General features: G+C 35.0%; 1 protein-coding gene across 1 annotated transcript in view; it reads right to left on the bottom strand.

The window, feature by feature from the left end:
* Positions 1-13001, bottom strand: part of LOC126978204 (E3 ubiquitin-protein ligase TRIM33) — a 37514-nt gene extending 24513 nt beyond the window's left edge. Inside the window, 9 exon segments of the mRNA XM_050826984.1 lie at positions 381-525; positions 1523-1685; positions 2365-2513; positions 4236-4346; positions 5853-5970; positions 6993-7107; positions 9806-9922; positions 10701-10959; positions 12477-13001. Of these exon segments, the coding sequence (XP_050682941.1) occupies positions 381-525; positions 1523-1685; positions 2365-2513; positions 4236-4346; positions 5853-5970; positions 6993-7107; positions 9806-9922; positions 10701-10959; positions 12477-12623 (1324 nt within the window). The 5' untranslated portion in view covers positions 12624-13001.
* Between the last annotated feature and the right edge of the window lie 2346 nt (positions 13002-15347).

Here is a 15347-nt window from a genome sequence, read left to right as displayed (position 1 = left end):
CGAAACAGCTTTGTTTTGCATTGAGCATTGACGCGAGTTCGCCGGAGGATGTAGTTGTGCTGGCCAGCGATCCTATGTGACGATCGTATTAGATTTCATTTTTAAATATTTTGAATTTCAAAAAACAAATGCTGTGTTTGTTGTGTAACTGAACTTCTCCTAAACGGCTGCACTGATTCGAGATGGTTTAGATTATATCGTCCATATAATATAACTCTCCTGCTCATGTGTATGTTAGTGAACTCCTCCTAACGGCTGGACCGATTTTTCAAATTTAAGACGTGTGTACAGGACAACGTCTGTCGGGTCCTACTAGTCATATATAAATAAAGTGAATAAAAATATTTGAATTTGAACAGTGTCGTTCTGTGTGTGTGTACCTCGCACAAGGTCGGGCAGGTTGTCGAGAGCCAGTGTGATCCGCACGGGGATCTCGGGGTTAGGAATGTCTGCGCGGCGACTCTTGATCCGCTGCAGGTGCGAACTCACGGCCCGCTTGCTGTACAAGACCGCCGTGTCACTGCCCTGCAACACCGACCGCCGCACTCGATACATTGTCTCCAAACAGGACAGATGCAACACATATTGTAGTAGATTTTCGGATTCATCCATACATGAGATTACATCCATATTTGTTAGTACAATTTGCAAACTTGCAAAATAGTGTTAGTAATAACTATTAATTCACATATTGAGATAAAGATAAATAAAATAACAGACTGGCCCGGGTGGATTTCCCGATGATGACGGTAAATTACTCAACCACACGCGTGCGCAGTATGCTGTTGGGACTGTCGAGCATAGCGGAGGCGCTGCAGTAGCGCGGCAGTCCCATCAGCACCCGGAACGCGTTATTGTATTGAACAAAATATAGTATAAGTAATAAAACTAAATATTTAGTTCAAACTCTAACTCTAGACTGCAACGTAGGTAATTCTTTTGTAATTGCGGGAGATTTACAGATTAATGATGAGCAGTGTTCCGAAGAGCTGTTTCACCTGATTCCTGCCAACGAATTCCACGTTCGGAGGATACGCCACAAATTAGGATATCATCCTCACCATCTGGATGTGTGGCATATCTCTACAGTGCGGGCTTTAAGGAACTTTCTTCCACATACAACAAATTCTTCCTAAGGACGAATTTGAGACAACCTGGGAACAAAAAGAGCGCGTACACCTTCCTTAGAGGCCGGCAACGCTACTGTGATTCCTCTTGTGTTGCAAGAGACACTTATTACTTAACACCAGGCAACCCATTCGCTCGTTTGGCCTCCTTTTCCATATTAAAAAAAGATCAGTAACAAATTATCTGCAGCCAACTGTTGCTACACGTCTTTTTCTTTTGAGGATAGGCTTGCCACTGCCCCGAGCACGGTTTACTCCGACGCGGTACCTATTTCAGCGCAGTAGACACGGAACGCAAACAGTGGCCTGTGGTAGTGGCCACCTGCTGCAGTACCTGCTTCTCGCGAGGGTGAGAACACCACTAACCCGAAGCAAGATTCCCTGCGCCACTGTACCTGTTCCAGCGCAGCGGACACGAAGCGCAGACAGTGGTCCGTGATGGCGGCCAACTGCTGCAGCGCCTCCTTCTTCTCTCCGAGGGTGCGCTGCTTGGCGTCGCACACCTCGTTCAACCTCAGCACTAACTGTTTCCCGCGGGTATTGATCGCGTTCGTCAACCTTTACAAAACAATTTGATTTTATTCGCCAGCCTCTTAATTTACCTGTTCCGGCTAATAATAATTAAAAAAAAAAGCTTATTTTAACCAAAACCGTAATACTAAGAATAAAACTACTTGAAGTACCCAAACTGGTACTTCGCTTCAAAATGTGTGGAGGTACAGTAGAAATTTATATCTGCAGTAAAAGATCCTCAGAAGTGTAAAAATAATCTACTAGGTAAACGCAACCAAAATGTAAGGAAATTTATATCCTGGCCTGCCGGTAGGTACAGGTAGGTACGTCATGTTGTCAAATGATAGGTGACGACCTGTATAGCCGAGTGGTTAGCGATCCTACCTACTAAGCTAGAGGTCCCGAGTTCGAATCCCGGTAGGTGCAAGCATTTATATGATGAACATGGATGTTTGTATCCGAATCATGGATGTTTAAATGTATTTATGTATGTTTATATGAATTTATGTATATTTAAGTAAGTGTATTGTATTAAATATATCATTGTCTTGTAACCTATAACACAGGCTATATATGCTTAACTTGGGGCAAGATAATTTGTGTAAAAGGTGTGTCGATAAAAAAAAAAGATGTCATCAGGCATCGAGGTGCTATTTTTATTAGACATTAACGATATTCTTTCAGATATATTTGTGTTTTTCATCGTCTGGCAGTCGGTACTCACTTGACCACCGTCTGCGTGATCTCGTGCACGAGTGCCTTCTTCTTCTCGGCGATGAGTTGCTGTCGGTCGCGAATCACCTTCATGGCGGAGCCCAGCAACACTCGCTTGTAGCTTACCTCCGACACCAGCGATGATATGCTCGCTCTCGCCTGCACCAACACCAACAGTACACATTACTCATGCATGATATCCATCATCACATTCATCTATTTATTAAAAAAGGCTTACCAACTAGATATACAATTAATATTTATTCATTTATTGACACACCAACAGCATTACATACAAAACATTAAAAATAATTATCGTCTTATAGGTTTATAATCTGGTATGAATGCCAGTTACTGGTGCATACACCAAGACATTAATTTAAATACAAAATACAGTTCGACCTACAAATTTAACAAGGATTTTAAGCAAATTACTAACAATAATAGATACAATATAACGAAGAAATAGTTTGTATGAATATCAACTAACATATTATTATTTACAAACAGAAATGTGCGGTTAGTTTTTTTTTCAGACTTGTCACTTATAATGTAAAATTTCTTATATTTAATACTTATATATCTCTTATAGGTATGCACAGTGTTGCCTTCATTTATTATTGTAAGTTAAGTAATACTTCTACAATATGTATGTTTACTAACTAAAACTATAATTTTATACATCCAAATTATAATTATAAGGGTTAAGCGTATTTTTTAAAATTGCCAAATGTATTAAAATTTATATCTATACTACTATTACTATGGAATTTACTGTTAAATAATTTTGAAATAAGTTGGATAGGTGAATTTGAGCCATAATTGTTTCTGAAGAATCATACATTTACTGGCAGATATGTACTAATACGACAAGGATAAGGTGGTACACATAATCTAATCTTAGATAGAAGTAATGCACAGTCTAATAGATTATTTAATAATTTATATAAGAAAAGAACTTGTGAAGAAGAAATGCATTCTTCGCAATTCTAAGGTTTTCATATTGAAGAATTTTAATTTGTCTATGTAATTTATAATAGTGTAATTATTAGTAACATAACTCAACTTGGATGCTATTCAGTAAACACGCTCGTAAGGCTCAAATTCGAAAGCTATGATGACTCTTGAAACTTGAAAAAAAAAAAAAAAAAAAACTCAAAACAGAGCATTACATTTGCATAACATGAGACAAGACGTTTCGTTCTTCCCGCCTGACATAACCTGCACCAAGAGCACTCATTGAGCCCTACGGCACGTAGAAGTTTGTATAGTAAACGATGGCCATTTTATACTCTTAATTATTTTGAGCTTACAGAGAGCGTTTCTTCTTCTCTGCAGTATTTCTGACTTAAGTAGTATCAGCTTTTTCCATTCCATTTTCAAGAGAGCATTTAGAAAAATATGAATCGCCTTTGGGAAATGTGTTTGAATATAATTATCCCTCACAGCTTCTCTGAAATGCTGCTTTTGCCACCACACTAACACACTTTTAGAACTAATTATGTTGGCTGCTAGGACATTGAAGGCCAACCAGTTGTCCAACTTGGGTATTTTTAATTGTGATTAGATGTGTGATGCTTATTCCACATAATAAAAGTTAGTATACAACAAAAGTATCTGTATGGGTTAGTACATTTATACAATCGGTAACATTAAATTGGTAACATTAATAATGAGACAAGGTACTTCTATCACAAAATAATTTTACCACCATATTGTAATACCAATAATCAATAAACTCACTGGTTACTCAATCCAACATGGCGTTTGTAAAATTGACAACCCGTTCATTTAAAAAAAAATCTGCTGTGATGTATTAAGCCATGAAGTGTGATGAGTTCCATATCAGTAGAAGAGCCTCCGCCAACCCGAACCACTCACCTGGGTGGCCATCTCGCTGCTGAACTGGTATTTGTGGTCGCGGTGGTGCTGTAGCTGGCAGTCGCGGCACGTGAGCCGGTCGCACGTCTCACAGAACAGACTGAGGCGCTCCTGTGAGTACCAACATTACTAATTATATCAATAATTATTATTAACGACAGTGGTTGTTATTTATTTATTAAGGAAACAAACAGATTTCTAGAGAGATCCTAGAACCCCGCACGGCACAGCTCTCCAGTGCAGCGCTCAGAAAAAAATATCTAAAAAAAATAATTCCAAGTGATACCCAAAATATGTTTTTTTTAGAAAAACATACGTTTTCTAGAAATACATTAAATAATATAAGTATCTATGATACTTTTTTCAAAAACAAAATAAGAACTTGAGGTTTTGACATGAAATTTGATACCAAAATAATTTTGGCATAGTTTGAGAGTGTTTCATGTAAAAAAAAGTATGAAAACAAAACAAACAAAAAAAATGCGCAGTTCATACAATTTACAAAATGGTATAAAACATCATTTTATTTAATACCACTACGAAGTTATTGCTATTGAGATGCAAAAAGAGTAAATACGACTAAAAAAGAAAAGATAAGTCTTAATAAATTTTAATAATTGTAATAAATTATAACAATTTGGTGTGTGAAAGGAAGTGTCCTTATGGACATTTCCTTGAAAGTCGATGAAACGAAAAAGCGAGACAGTAAAAAGAGACACATAAATTCATACGATTTAATGGGAGAAAATGAGATAGGAAGCATTATATCGTGTTTTGGTACCAGGCGATCATAGACGAAGAATATGGGTTGTTTTATGTGTGACGCGAGTATACCTTAATATATTCTGACGTCATGCGCACGACGTATTACTACATAGATACCAGGCGAACATAAGTATGGTAGCGGTGATAGTCTTTAATGTAATGACACAGTATTTGTTTATACAAGCCTCTACTTACAATTGTAATAGGTGTGCGACAGACAGCCCTAAATGCTAAGGGGTGCATGGGGGCAGAAGAAATACCAGAGCACGTGCTTACAGAGTGCAGGAGTGTTGCCGAAGAACGAGTACAAATCCTCCAAACATCTCTTTATAATACTTGTACTAGGTCGGTTTAGGCTGGTTGAAGTAAGAAGACGGACGAATGCGCACAATGGCCTAATCAAGAGGCTAATACAACAGAAAAAATAAATGGCTTAAAAAAAGTAGCTGTAGCTGAGTATTTACAGGCAGATAGTTTCGGCTTTACATATGCAAATTTATTGAAGTAGGCGTTACTTTGCGGAAATCCATAACTATGTTTTTTTACCAAATGTTTTTTTTAGTTTTATTGAGTGTTAATTCCGAGTGCGAGTCCAAATTTCCTGAGGATGCCCCGTGTAGAGACGAAAGTTGTCGAATGGTTTGCATTTCCCAGAAAGCTAATAAAAAATTGAAACTCGATCATCACCATTAATAATGATGATCTGCGAGGCTGATGACCTAAAATTATACCCAAGCCCGTTCCTTTATAACTTGTCATAAAAATTTGCTTCTTTTTATAGAAGTCAAAAATAATCTGTGTGAATTTATTTTGTAAATAAACATTAGTTTATACAATGGTAACAGTCACTACCTGGGGATGATCTCGACAAAACATCTCATGCGCAGCCTGTGTCCCGCTCTGTGCAGCCTGCAACTCTTGCAACGCTTCTTCTTTAGACTTAATGCTGTGGTCTTTCGTTATTTTCAATCTGAAATACGTATCATTTATTTTTTAGAACAAATCAGTTGTTCAATTTGTTGAGGGTATATTTAAAATTAATATTGAGGTTTAATACTACCCTCTTATATTAACTTCCTGTCTGCTTACGTTGCCATATGGCAACGGCATGAGACCATCACTTAGTACGCTGTTATAAAGTTAGTACACATTAATTAATTATATTGAATCATCAATCTAATCAAAGTGCTAATACTCAGGATATCTCTAATCATAACAGTAGTTTCAAATAAACTTGACACAGTCTACAAAACTTCGACTTCTTGTTCTTGCAGCTTTAGTTATATTCATAGTATTATGTCCTATGGTATATTGTTATGGGGCAGTGCGGCCGATATTAATACTATCTTTGTGCTGCAGAAGAGGGCTATTCGCGCGATTTATAACCTAGGTCCTAAAGAATCATTAAGAGAAAAATTTAAAGAAATAAACATTTTGCCTGTTGCTTCTCAATACATTTTTGATAATGTTTTGTATGTTCATAAGCACATTGAGGAATTTTCTAGAAATTGTGACATTCATAATGTTAACACGAGGAACAAACATAAACTTGTTATGCCTACTACTCGGTTGGGTCGAGTTAGTAAGTCTTTTGTTGGGCGATGTATATGCTTCTACAATATGATCCCAGAAAATGTACAAAACAAATGTGTTACGAAGTTTAAAAGAATTGTTAAAAAACGTTTGTGTGGGAAAGGTTATTATACCATAAACGATTTTCTTAATGACACCACGGACTAGGAATAAAGCGAACACCCTCAGGCTCTTTAATTATAAATGTTTATTGTACCATATTACATTGTAATCCATATTTTATATTAAAAAAAAAGCCCGCTGAGTTTCTTGCGCCCATTCTTCTCAGGTCTGAGGCAGTCTCTTTTGAATGGGTGGTAGATTTTGACGTCCAATAAGTGATTTTAAATCCTATTTTGAATAAAAATATTTGAATTTGTCCTGAAGTTTATTTTGTTTAGTAATAAGATAGTGAAAAACCTCTGGTGGGCAAGCACACAGTTGTCACAGATGAACTCGGCGCAATCTACACAGTAGCTGGTTGCAGGCTCCGTGTCTTCACAGCTGTTGCATTGCTGATCACCACTCATGTTACCTGACAAAGTGGTGCAATATTTACATCCCATATTTTTTTTAAAGTGAAAACTTCTTAAGAATCGTTGTTATTTGAAAGTCGATGAAACGAAAAAGCAAGACAGTAAAAAGAGACACATAAATTCATAAGATTTCATGGGAGAAAATGAGATAGGAAGCATTATATCGTGTTTTCGTACCAGGCGATCATAGTCGAAGAATATGGGTTGTTTTATGTATGACGCGAGTATACCTTAATATATTCTGACGTCATGCGCACGACGTATTACTACATAGATACCAGGCGAACATAAGTATGGTAGCGGTGATAGTCTTTATGTAATTGACGCAGTATTTCAAAGATATATTGAGCATATTAAGACCAAACTATTTATTTCATACTTTAGTTACCATACCATAAGCCTCCTGTATCATTTATCGAAAATGTAAGCTCTGATTCTGAATAAATCTATGTAACATATAGGTACGAATAAAATGTAATATAAAAATAAAACATTGTATCACTATGATCATTACTAAAACCTACAATTATCGTTATCTTGAAGACAAAATTTTTGAAGGTTTCAATTGTACCACGTGTGAATTGCACATAAGTACCCGCAAATCTGAGTGGCATAGTGATTTCGCTCACTAGAGTGAGATATAAGATGTTAAGTCTAAATAGCCCAGTAATGTCACCTGTAGAGGCACTCTTAAAACCGAAACACAAAAATAACAGTGACGCATAAGAACGCCCGAAAGAAGCGGACTTTAAAAAACGGTGTACAACACAAATACAAAACTAGGTATTTTCAACAAAACTATTTCTATGTATTGAACGATGATTATTTTTACAGTACCTACCTATCTAATCGCGAGGATAATATAAACAAATCGAAAATAAGAAAATTTTATTTACTCAGAGACGAGCAGTACGTTCAGCTGATGGTAATTGACACGCCATGCCCATTACAATGCAGTGCCGCTCAGGATTATGGGTAGGCTATGACGCCTAACAATATTTTCGTTATATTTGTGTAAAGACCCTAAATCTGACGTTCTCGTGGAACCCTAGTAAATCTGACGCTAAGCTCGAGTAGACAGCAAGCGCGGACGATTCAAACATTTTAAATCTTCGCTTAAATAGGCGCTAGAAGGATAGGAAGTAATTTCAGGCCTCTATTTGCCACCCTGACATACTTTTTTGACACTAGATTATTATGATTATCAGGGAATGTTGATTGTCTCCACAGATGTACAGTGATAGAATTGCTAAGGAAAATTAGTCAAATGTTGTCAAAAGTCCCAGAGTCTTGAGCCAGAATTTGGCAAGTCAACATCTCCTGAGGATGCCTAGTGTAGAGGCGAAACACGTGTCAAATTTACTGAAGACGCAACTTAGCAGAATTTACACTCAAAAAGGCTCACAACATTTGAATAGTTATGGATTTCCGCAAAATAACGCCTAATTCAATAAAGAGGAAGATTAGCCTAGTCATACATTAATTCCAGTGTGACAACACGCGCCCGCAGAAGGCACCTGCTGAGCTGTTTTGGCGACAAACCCGGCGCGGCCACTTGAGACGCCATAGCCACTTGTGTTTACAATAGTCGAGATATCATTACGATGTTTATGTTACGGGTTGCTAGATAAACATGGTTATTGTATACAAAAACGTGATTTATGATAGATTCGTGCTGTGATATCGCCACTCTTTCAGAGTTGTACGAGAAATTGTGACTATTTTACTAAGCGCGTCAAAATAAAAATATTGCAATTTAATTCTTTGTATTATTTTTACTCCAGTGGACACGTTATAATATGATCTTATGATTTCTTTAATTTTTCTTTTTTAATATTCACAAAATAAGCATCAGATGAAGGGGTCACATAGTGCAGTCTAGTAGCAAGAATAGTGTGGTAAAATCGAATCAAAGGAGTTCTATAATGGTCAGCTGGATATAAGAGGGTAAAGTCTATAATGTCTTTTAATCTAGGACATTGAAAGGTTTGTAAATCAAATCAAAATCAGTTTATTCACGTAGGTCACGGAAATGACACTTAAAATGTCAAAAAAAAAAAAATTATTGAATCTACCGCTACTTCGTAAAGGGTTGAGCTAATGAGAAGAAGTAGCAAGAAACTCATTGCCACTCTTTTATATCAAGATTTACATTTAAGTACATCGATTTACAAATCATTTCAAATTACAATATAATATGTAAAATGATGCAACAGACACACGTCAAATAGTCAATGTCTTACACGAGTAAGTCAAAAAAGTAAATGTATATTAATACAAAAGTTATTGAGTACAGTAGCTGCATCATCCACATACACCATAAATAAATAAATAAAGGTATTCTGTGAGCATTTTATAAGCGATTATAAATAAATAAATATGTATACATCCATCCATCGACGACCGATATAGCCGAATGGTTAGTGACCCTGACTACTAAGCTAGAGGTCCCGGGTTCGAATCCCGGTAGGTGCAATCATTTATATGATGAATATGGATGTTTGTTTCCGAGTCATGGATGTTAATATGTATTTATGTATGTTTAAGTAAGTATATTGTATTAAATATATCGTTGTCTTTGTACCCATAGTACAGGCTATGCCTAGTTTGGGACAAGATAATTTATGTAAGAGTGTGTCAATATTATTATTATATTATTACATATATGTATGTATGTACCTAATAATAAATATTTACCATTGGTTCCAGCCTGTTCCATGGCAACCTTCTCCAGCACAAATCTCTGATCTATCATATTGTTTGGCTGACACTGGAGTCTACATGCTGCACAAAGAATTGATACTCGACCAGCACCTAAAAAGAGCAACTATGAAAATACGTTTCATATTGAAATAATTCTGACAAATCACTTGCAAATCAGAATTGATCAACAATCGATCAATCCTTCACAACTAGGTAAGCTATGGTAAATATGTGTCCTCATACAATATCGATTTAGAAGTTGTAGGTATTTTAAATTCAAAATTGTAAGTGTAACTTAATATCGGATAATTGCCAATTGTTAACAAGTGGCTTTTTTTATATTAACTGGCTCCGTCGACTAACAAGTTGGTTTAAAAGTCCTATAATAATTCTGAAGTTGACAGGTTTACACTACAGTTGTACCACAGCGCGAGCAACCTCATGGATGCGAAATTACACCACAGAATATATAGTATTATTTGTATACTACATAGCGCATAAGTGTTGGGACATCCCTGAGGTCAGAGAATGGCTCAAGCAGAAGATTGGACATGCATAATATGTGTGTCAGCATACACCGAGCTTGTGCCTTTGCAGCTGATGTGTACCTAGTTTTATTTTCATTATGTATGGTACCTTAATTTTTATGGATTGTTCTATTTTGTATTAAGTGGTTTTCAGCGGCAAATAAAATAATTCTTATTATATATACCTATTTAACAGTAATAGTCTTATTACAATACTAATGCATATTGCCTACTGATCAATGACAAAATTTATTTTTATTTTTGTTAAGACCACCATAAGAATTACAAGAGTGCTGCCAGTCTTAACTTAAGTTGTGAAGTATATTTCGATTTTGTGATATCTCAATAACTACAAGGAGTACCTAAGAAGTCTCTGCTTCCAGCCAGCTTCTCTTCCACCTTGGTTTTGACACAGGATTCGCAAGCTGAATGTAAACACTCCATCAGCTTAGGAGAACCTTCAGTCTGTGCAAGCACTGCTTGACAGTATACACATTTGATGCTGAGGAATGAGGTTCGGGAAGCTGCTGGTGAGGCCAGAGAATCAACTCCATCAGTTGGCTCGCCCTTGCTGGTGACCTCCCCTCCACTGTTGCCAGCCCCATCTTGTACACTGCTCACCTACAATGGATTTCTTATTTAATAACATCTATATTTACTTTTGCCACTGCATTTTCTATAGACTACAAATAAAAAGATGATAGTACGAGATTACTTGGATTTTTATGAGTCTCTTGTTGATACATTACAATCCCATGCGATAATAAACTTTAATTTTCTTGAAACTAGCTCACTAAATAACCAATATATGGGATGTTGACTCATAATGAATAATTTGAATCCAATCAAAACAGTGTTCTATTCAATTGTTTGTATTGTGGCTTCATGGAAGATATACCATAATTTTGCCAATGTCATGTTAAGGTAGACTACTAAGCTTTTGTTATCTAATTTTAATGATAGTAATTAGTGCTAAAGATTGAAACAACATTTTTATTTTATAGCTGAAACAAATATACATGCTACACAAACATAATTAATTAAGAACTTAATGATATTTTTTACTTAATATTATTTTTTTAAATATATTTACAATAGGAGTGAAAACAAGGGAGAGGAGATATTAAAAGTAAGTTGGGCAGGAACCTTGAAAAGGTATAAAAGAAGGTTGTATTAAAGGATAATTAAAGAACAAATGATCCACATTTCCCTTATCTAGGCCACAATCACAAAGGAAATAGCCTCTAATTCTAAGCTTAGCTAGGAATACTGGAGTACAAGAATGGTTAAGACGGAAACTGCAAATAGTTAATATTACTGTTTTATTTGGAAACTTAAATTTGGAGAAACAAGGTTTTGAAGGGATTTCAGGTTGGAGTTCTCCATTTTTGCCTTTCGAATTTATGGAAACTTGTCATATGTTTTTTAAATCTCATACATCATTGGGTTTCAGGATGGTGCACAAATATTGAGAGAAAATTTCAGATATTTGGGGGGAACCCATTGAGTAGTTGACCTAGCATAGACATCCACATTTTATTACCAAGGATGCATAAATGACTTAGAATCCAGGATAAAATTATATTAATATTCAGGTCTATTCTAGACTGTAGCACTCTTTTGAAGATTCTCTTATTTTGAATAAAACTTTTATTCAATTGGGTCAAAATGTGACACTTATAAATCTCAAAAAAAAAATGCATTTTATCGTTTACCAGCACTTCAGAAAAGGAAGATGTAGGTGAGAAAAAATATGCAATAAGAAACTCATTGCCACTCTTATAAATCATTTACAGCTTCATAATATTAAAAACTATTTTATTTTAACTAAAACAACTTTAGGTTGCGCTGGTGCTTATTTTAGTTTTCTTGTGACAGAAACCACCCCATATGATGGTAAACTAGCGAAAGCTCAGAACTTAAAAACTAATTTAGTATTATGGTTAGTGTTTTACTCAACACAAATATATTATCTATTCATCTGAAGCTAATATTCTTTAATGAAGTTTTGTCTGGTTCTCCTTTATTTTTTAAGTTTGCTAAGCAGTAGATTATAACACATAACTTTAAGACAAATGATTATGACTTTAACGACATTATGATTTTAACGATAATTTAACTGATAATTATAGACGTACATTTGCTCGAGAAGCGGCGGCTGAGCTATCCGAAGGCTCATCTGGAGCTTCCTCCTTGATGGTGACTCCGAGAAGTGGACCCAAGTCCATGAGTGCCTGTTCTAAATCCTCTCCGCATCCACCACTTTGGAACACGTTGTTATCCATTTAACGATGTATTAATATGCTCCTTGTTCTCTATTCATATTATAGTTAAAGCTATCGCTATAAAAGTAGGTCGAATATATCATAAATCGTTTTAATTCCATGGAAAAAGTTCTTTCACTTGAGCACGTCACATCGCGTTTTGTAATGCAAATTTTACATTTTACTTCAGAGAAATAAAAAAAGTCTTTTCAATACATATTATAACGTGTTTGTGATAGAAAGGGAAACGAAGTTTTTCTTATCAACAAGGTGACCGCCTTATTAATTAATGGTTTATCAATATTTCCCTCTGGTCCTGTAGCTTTCTAAACATTTTTCAGTATACCATGGAGTAAATTTTTTTTAAACTGACAGTGACAAGGCTGCAGTCCACAGATTACTTTTGACTGTGCTGCAAGGTGGTCGTGGTGCAGACGCATTTGCTTCTAAAATCTAAACAAGGTCCGTTTTAATAAAAATTAAAATATGAAGATATTTGACAGCTCCACTACTGAAAAGTTATAGTGATGTCGGAAGGGAGCTCAAGAAAGTTAGCCACCCAGTTTTTTTTTTTTTTATTACATCGTTAGTTCGCCACTTGTTCTTGATTGTTCTCTATAAACATTTGTATGTTCTCGATTTTTTTTTTTAATTTGCAATTCATTAAGATTTGTTAGGTTAGAACAGTTAAAACAACGCACGAGCCGAGCGTAGCGTGCCGTGGCAGCGCCCTACGAGTGCCAGAACCAAATAGTAGGCGTTTCCCCCCATTTTTAATTATTGTTTTTAAATAAACAACAAAAGAACAAACAATTATTTATAGCGAACAATTAAGACCAAACTACGAACTAACGATATGCGATATTGAAAATACAAAAATAGAAAAAAAATTTTTTTTGGGGGGCTAAGTTTGATGAGCCTCATAAGGGACTTATCGATATCTTTTTTTTAAATATTTATTTTCATATTTATGTTACAATATTGTAGCCCTCTTATATATTATTTATTTGTGACCATAGGTAATAATTATTTACATAAATAAAGTAACTTGATCAGAAAATCACTTAAAAGAGTTTAAGCCTTTTTTATTGTAAAACAATTTAAATTCAAGCGTTGTAATTAGGATTGTGATCAATATCACAAAATTTTAATGAAATACATTTTTTTGGTTTGTCAAGAAAAAAGGGCTAACGAGCTCTGTGTATTATATATACATTAATACATAATAATGTATAATACATTATGCATTCAATGTATTTATAGTATATTTCTCAAATGAAAAAAGGAAAGTCTCAAAGGAAAATAAACTTTCCAATCTTTGCAATAAAGTGTTATTTAATATGTTGAGTAAATTTAAGCAAGAACTACAAAAGAAAGAAGCGATGTTGTGGCATGCAAAAAGCTCGACTGAAGCGTTGGAGCGTCAATCACTATTCATTCAATTTTAATCAATGCGCGAAGAGTAGGTGGTAAATGCTCATTGACATCGGATGATCGAGGTTCCATGAGAGTTTACACAAGCGCGTACTCGCTGGCCGGTTTACTGCGATAGCATTAGTATTAGAGCGAGATAGAACACATAATATTTTTCTCAATTCTTATTGAATGAAACGTTTAACTATTGGTCAAAATGTAAGCTTTAGTATTGGTGTGTATTTTCTAAACTTGTAAATATTTTTTAAGTAACAATTGTAATTGGTTAACTAGTTTTAAGGATTTTGTATATATATCATGTAACTGAAATAAATCCTCATCTTCCACATATTCCTCACAGTGAAGCAGTTGTTTTATTTAATTGCCAAACGCTCAGTCTCTAAACAGTCATAGAAGATGATTTTGAAAGTATAACACCAGAACACTGAAAGACAATGACAGAGCATATTTTTCATGTTGAAGTTCAGAACCAAACAAGGAATGGAATAATAGAAGAGCTAGAACCATTGATCATATGTGTGCAGGATGATAGTTCCAGTGCCCAGTAGTAGTTCAGACGATTCTATGGAAATAGAAATGTTAGGATCAGCTTTTGATTATAATGAATAAAGTCAGTTTAACTTCCTTTATGGCATTTATTTTTATACTCACCTCAGCTGTGAAGTGGTTTTAATTAAATATTGTTCTTAAACTGTATATATTTGTTACCCTTCAATACTCCAGGCTCTGATAACATGATCCCTTTGTACGTTGAAGTAACAATTTCAATAATAATACACTTTACTGCAAAGAACTCATGTCGATCAAGAAATAACATGTGTACAAGAATTATATAATAAATTTCTGTTTAAAGTTGAAAAACCAAAACCATTACCTTCATAATAACCGGTAAGGAATTATAAAAAAAAATTGGAAAAGTACCAAAACTATTTATTCCTACTTTACTTGGAATACCATTTGTTTTTTTTATAATTTGTCGCCTTTTGCTAGGTTCAGCTTTTGTTAACCAGAGTATTACAAAAGGCATAAAAGGCATTTATTTTCTCAAAATTGATTCTAGGGAAATGATAGAAGAATACAAATCTAAAGCAAAATGTGGATTGGATCAGATTTTAATTTCATCAATTTTGAAATTACGTGAATAACACCGCTGGTCGGAACACATGTTATGTTCCGACCAGCGGTGTTATTGTAAAAACGGTTTATATGAGTAATAAAATAATCTGACAACACAAATTTATTTTATTTTTTAAATCTAGTTTGAAACTGACTGTTATGGTAGTGACAGTAAAATTAAATTAATTAATTATA

Source organism: Leptidea sinapis, chromosome 47 (assembly GCF_905404315.1).
Source record: "Leptidea sinapis chromosome 47, ilLepSina1.1, whole genome shotgun sequence".
Classification (NCBI taxonomy): Eukaryota; Metazoa; Arthropoda; class Insecta; order Lepidoptera; family Pieridae; genus Leptidea; species Leptidea sinapis.
Note: the sequence above shows the minus strand (reverse complement) of the source record. Positions and strands in the feature narration are given on the sequence as shown.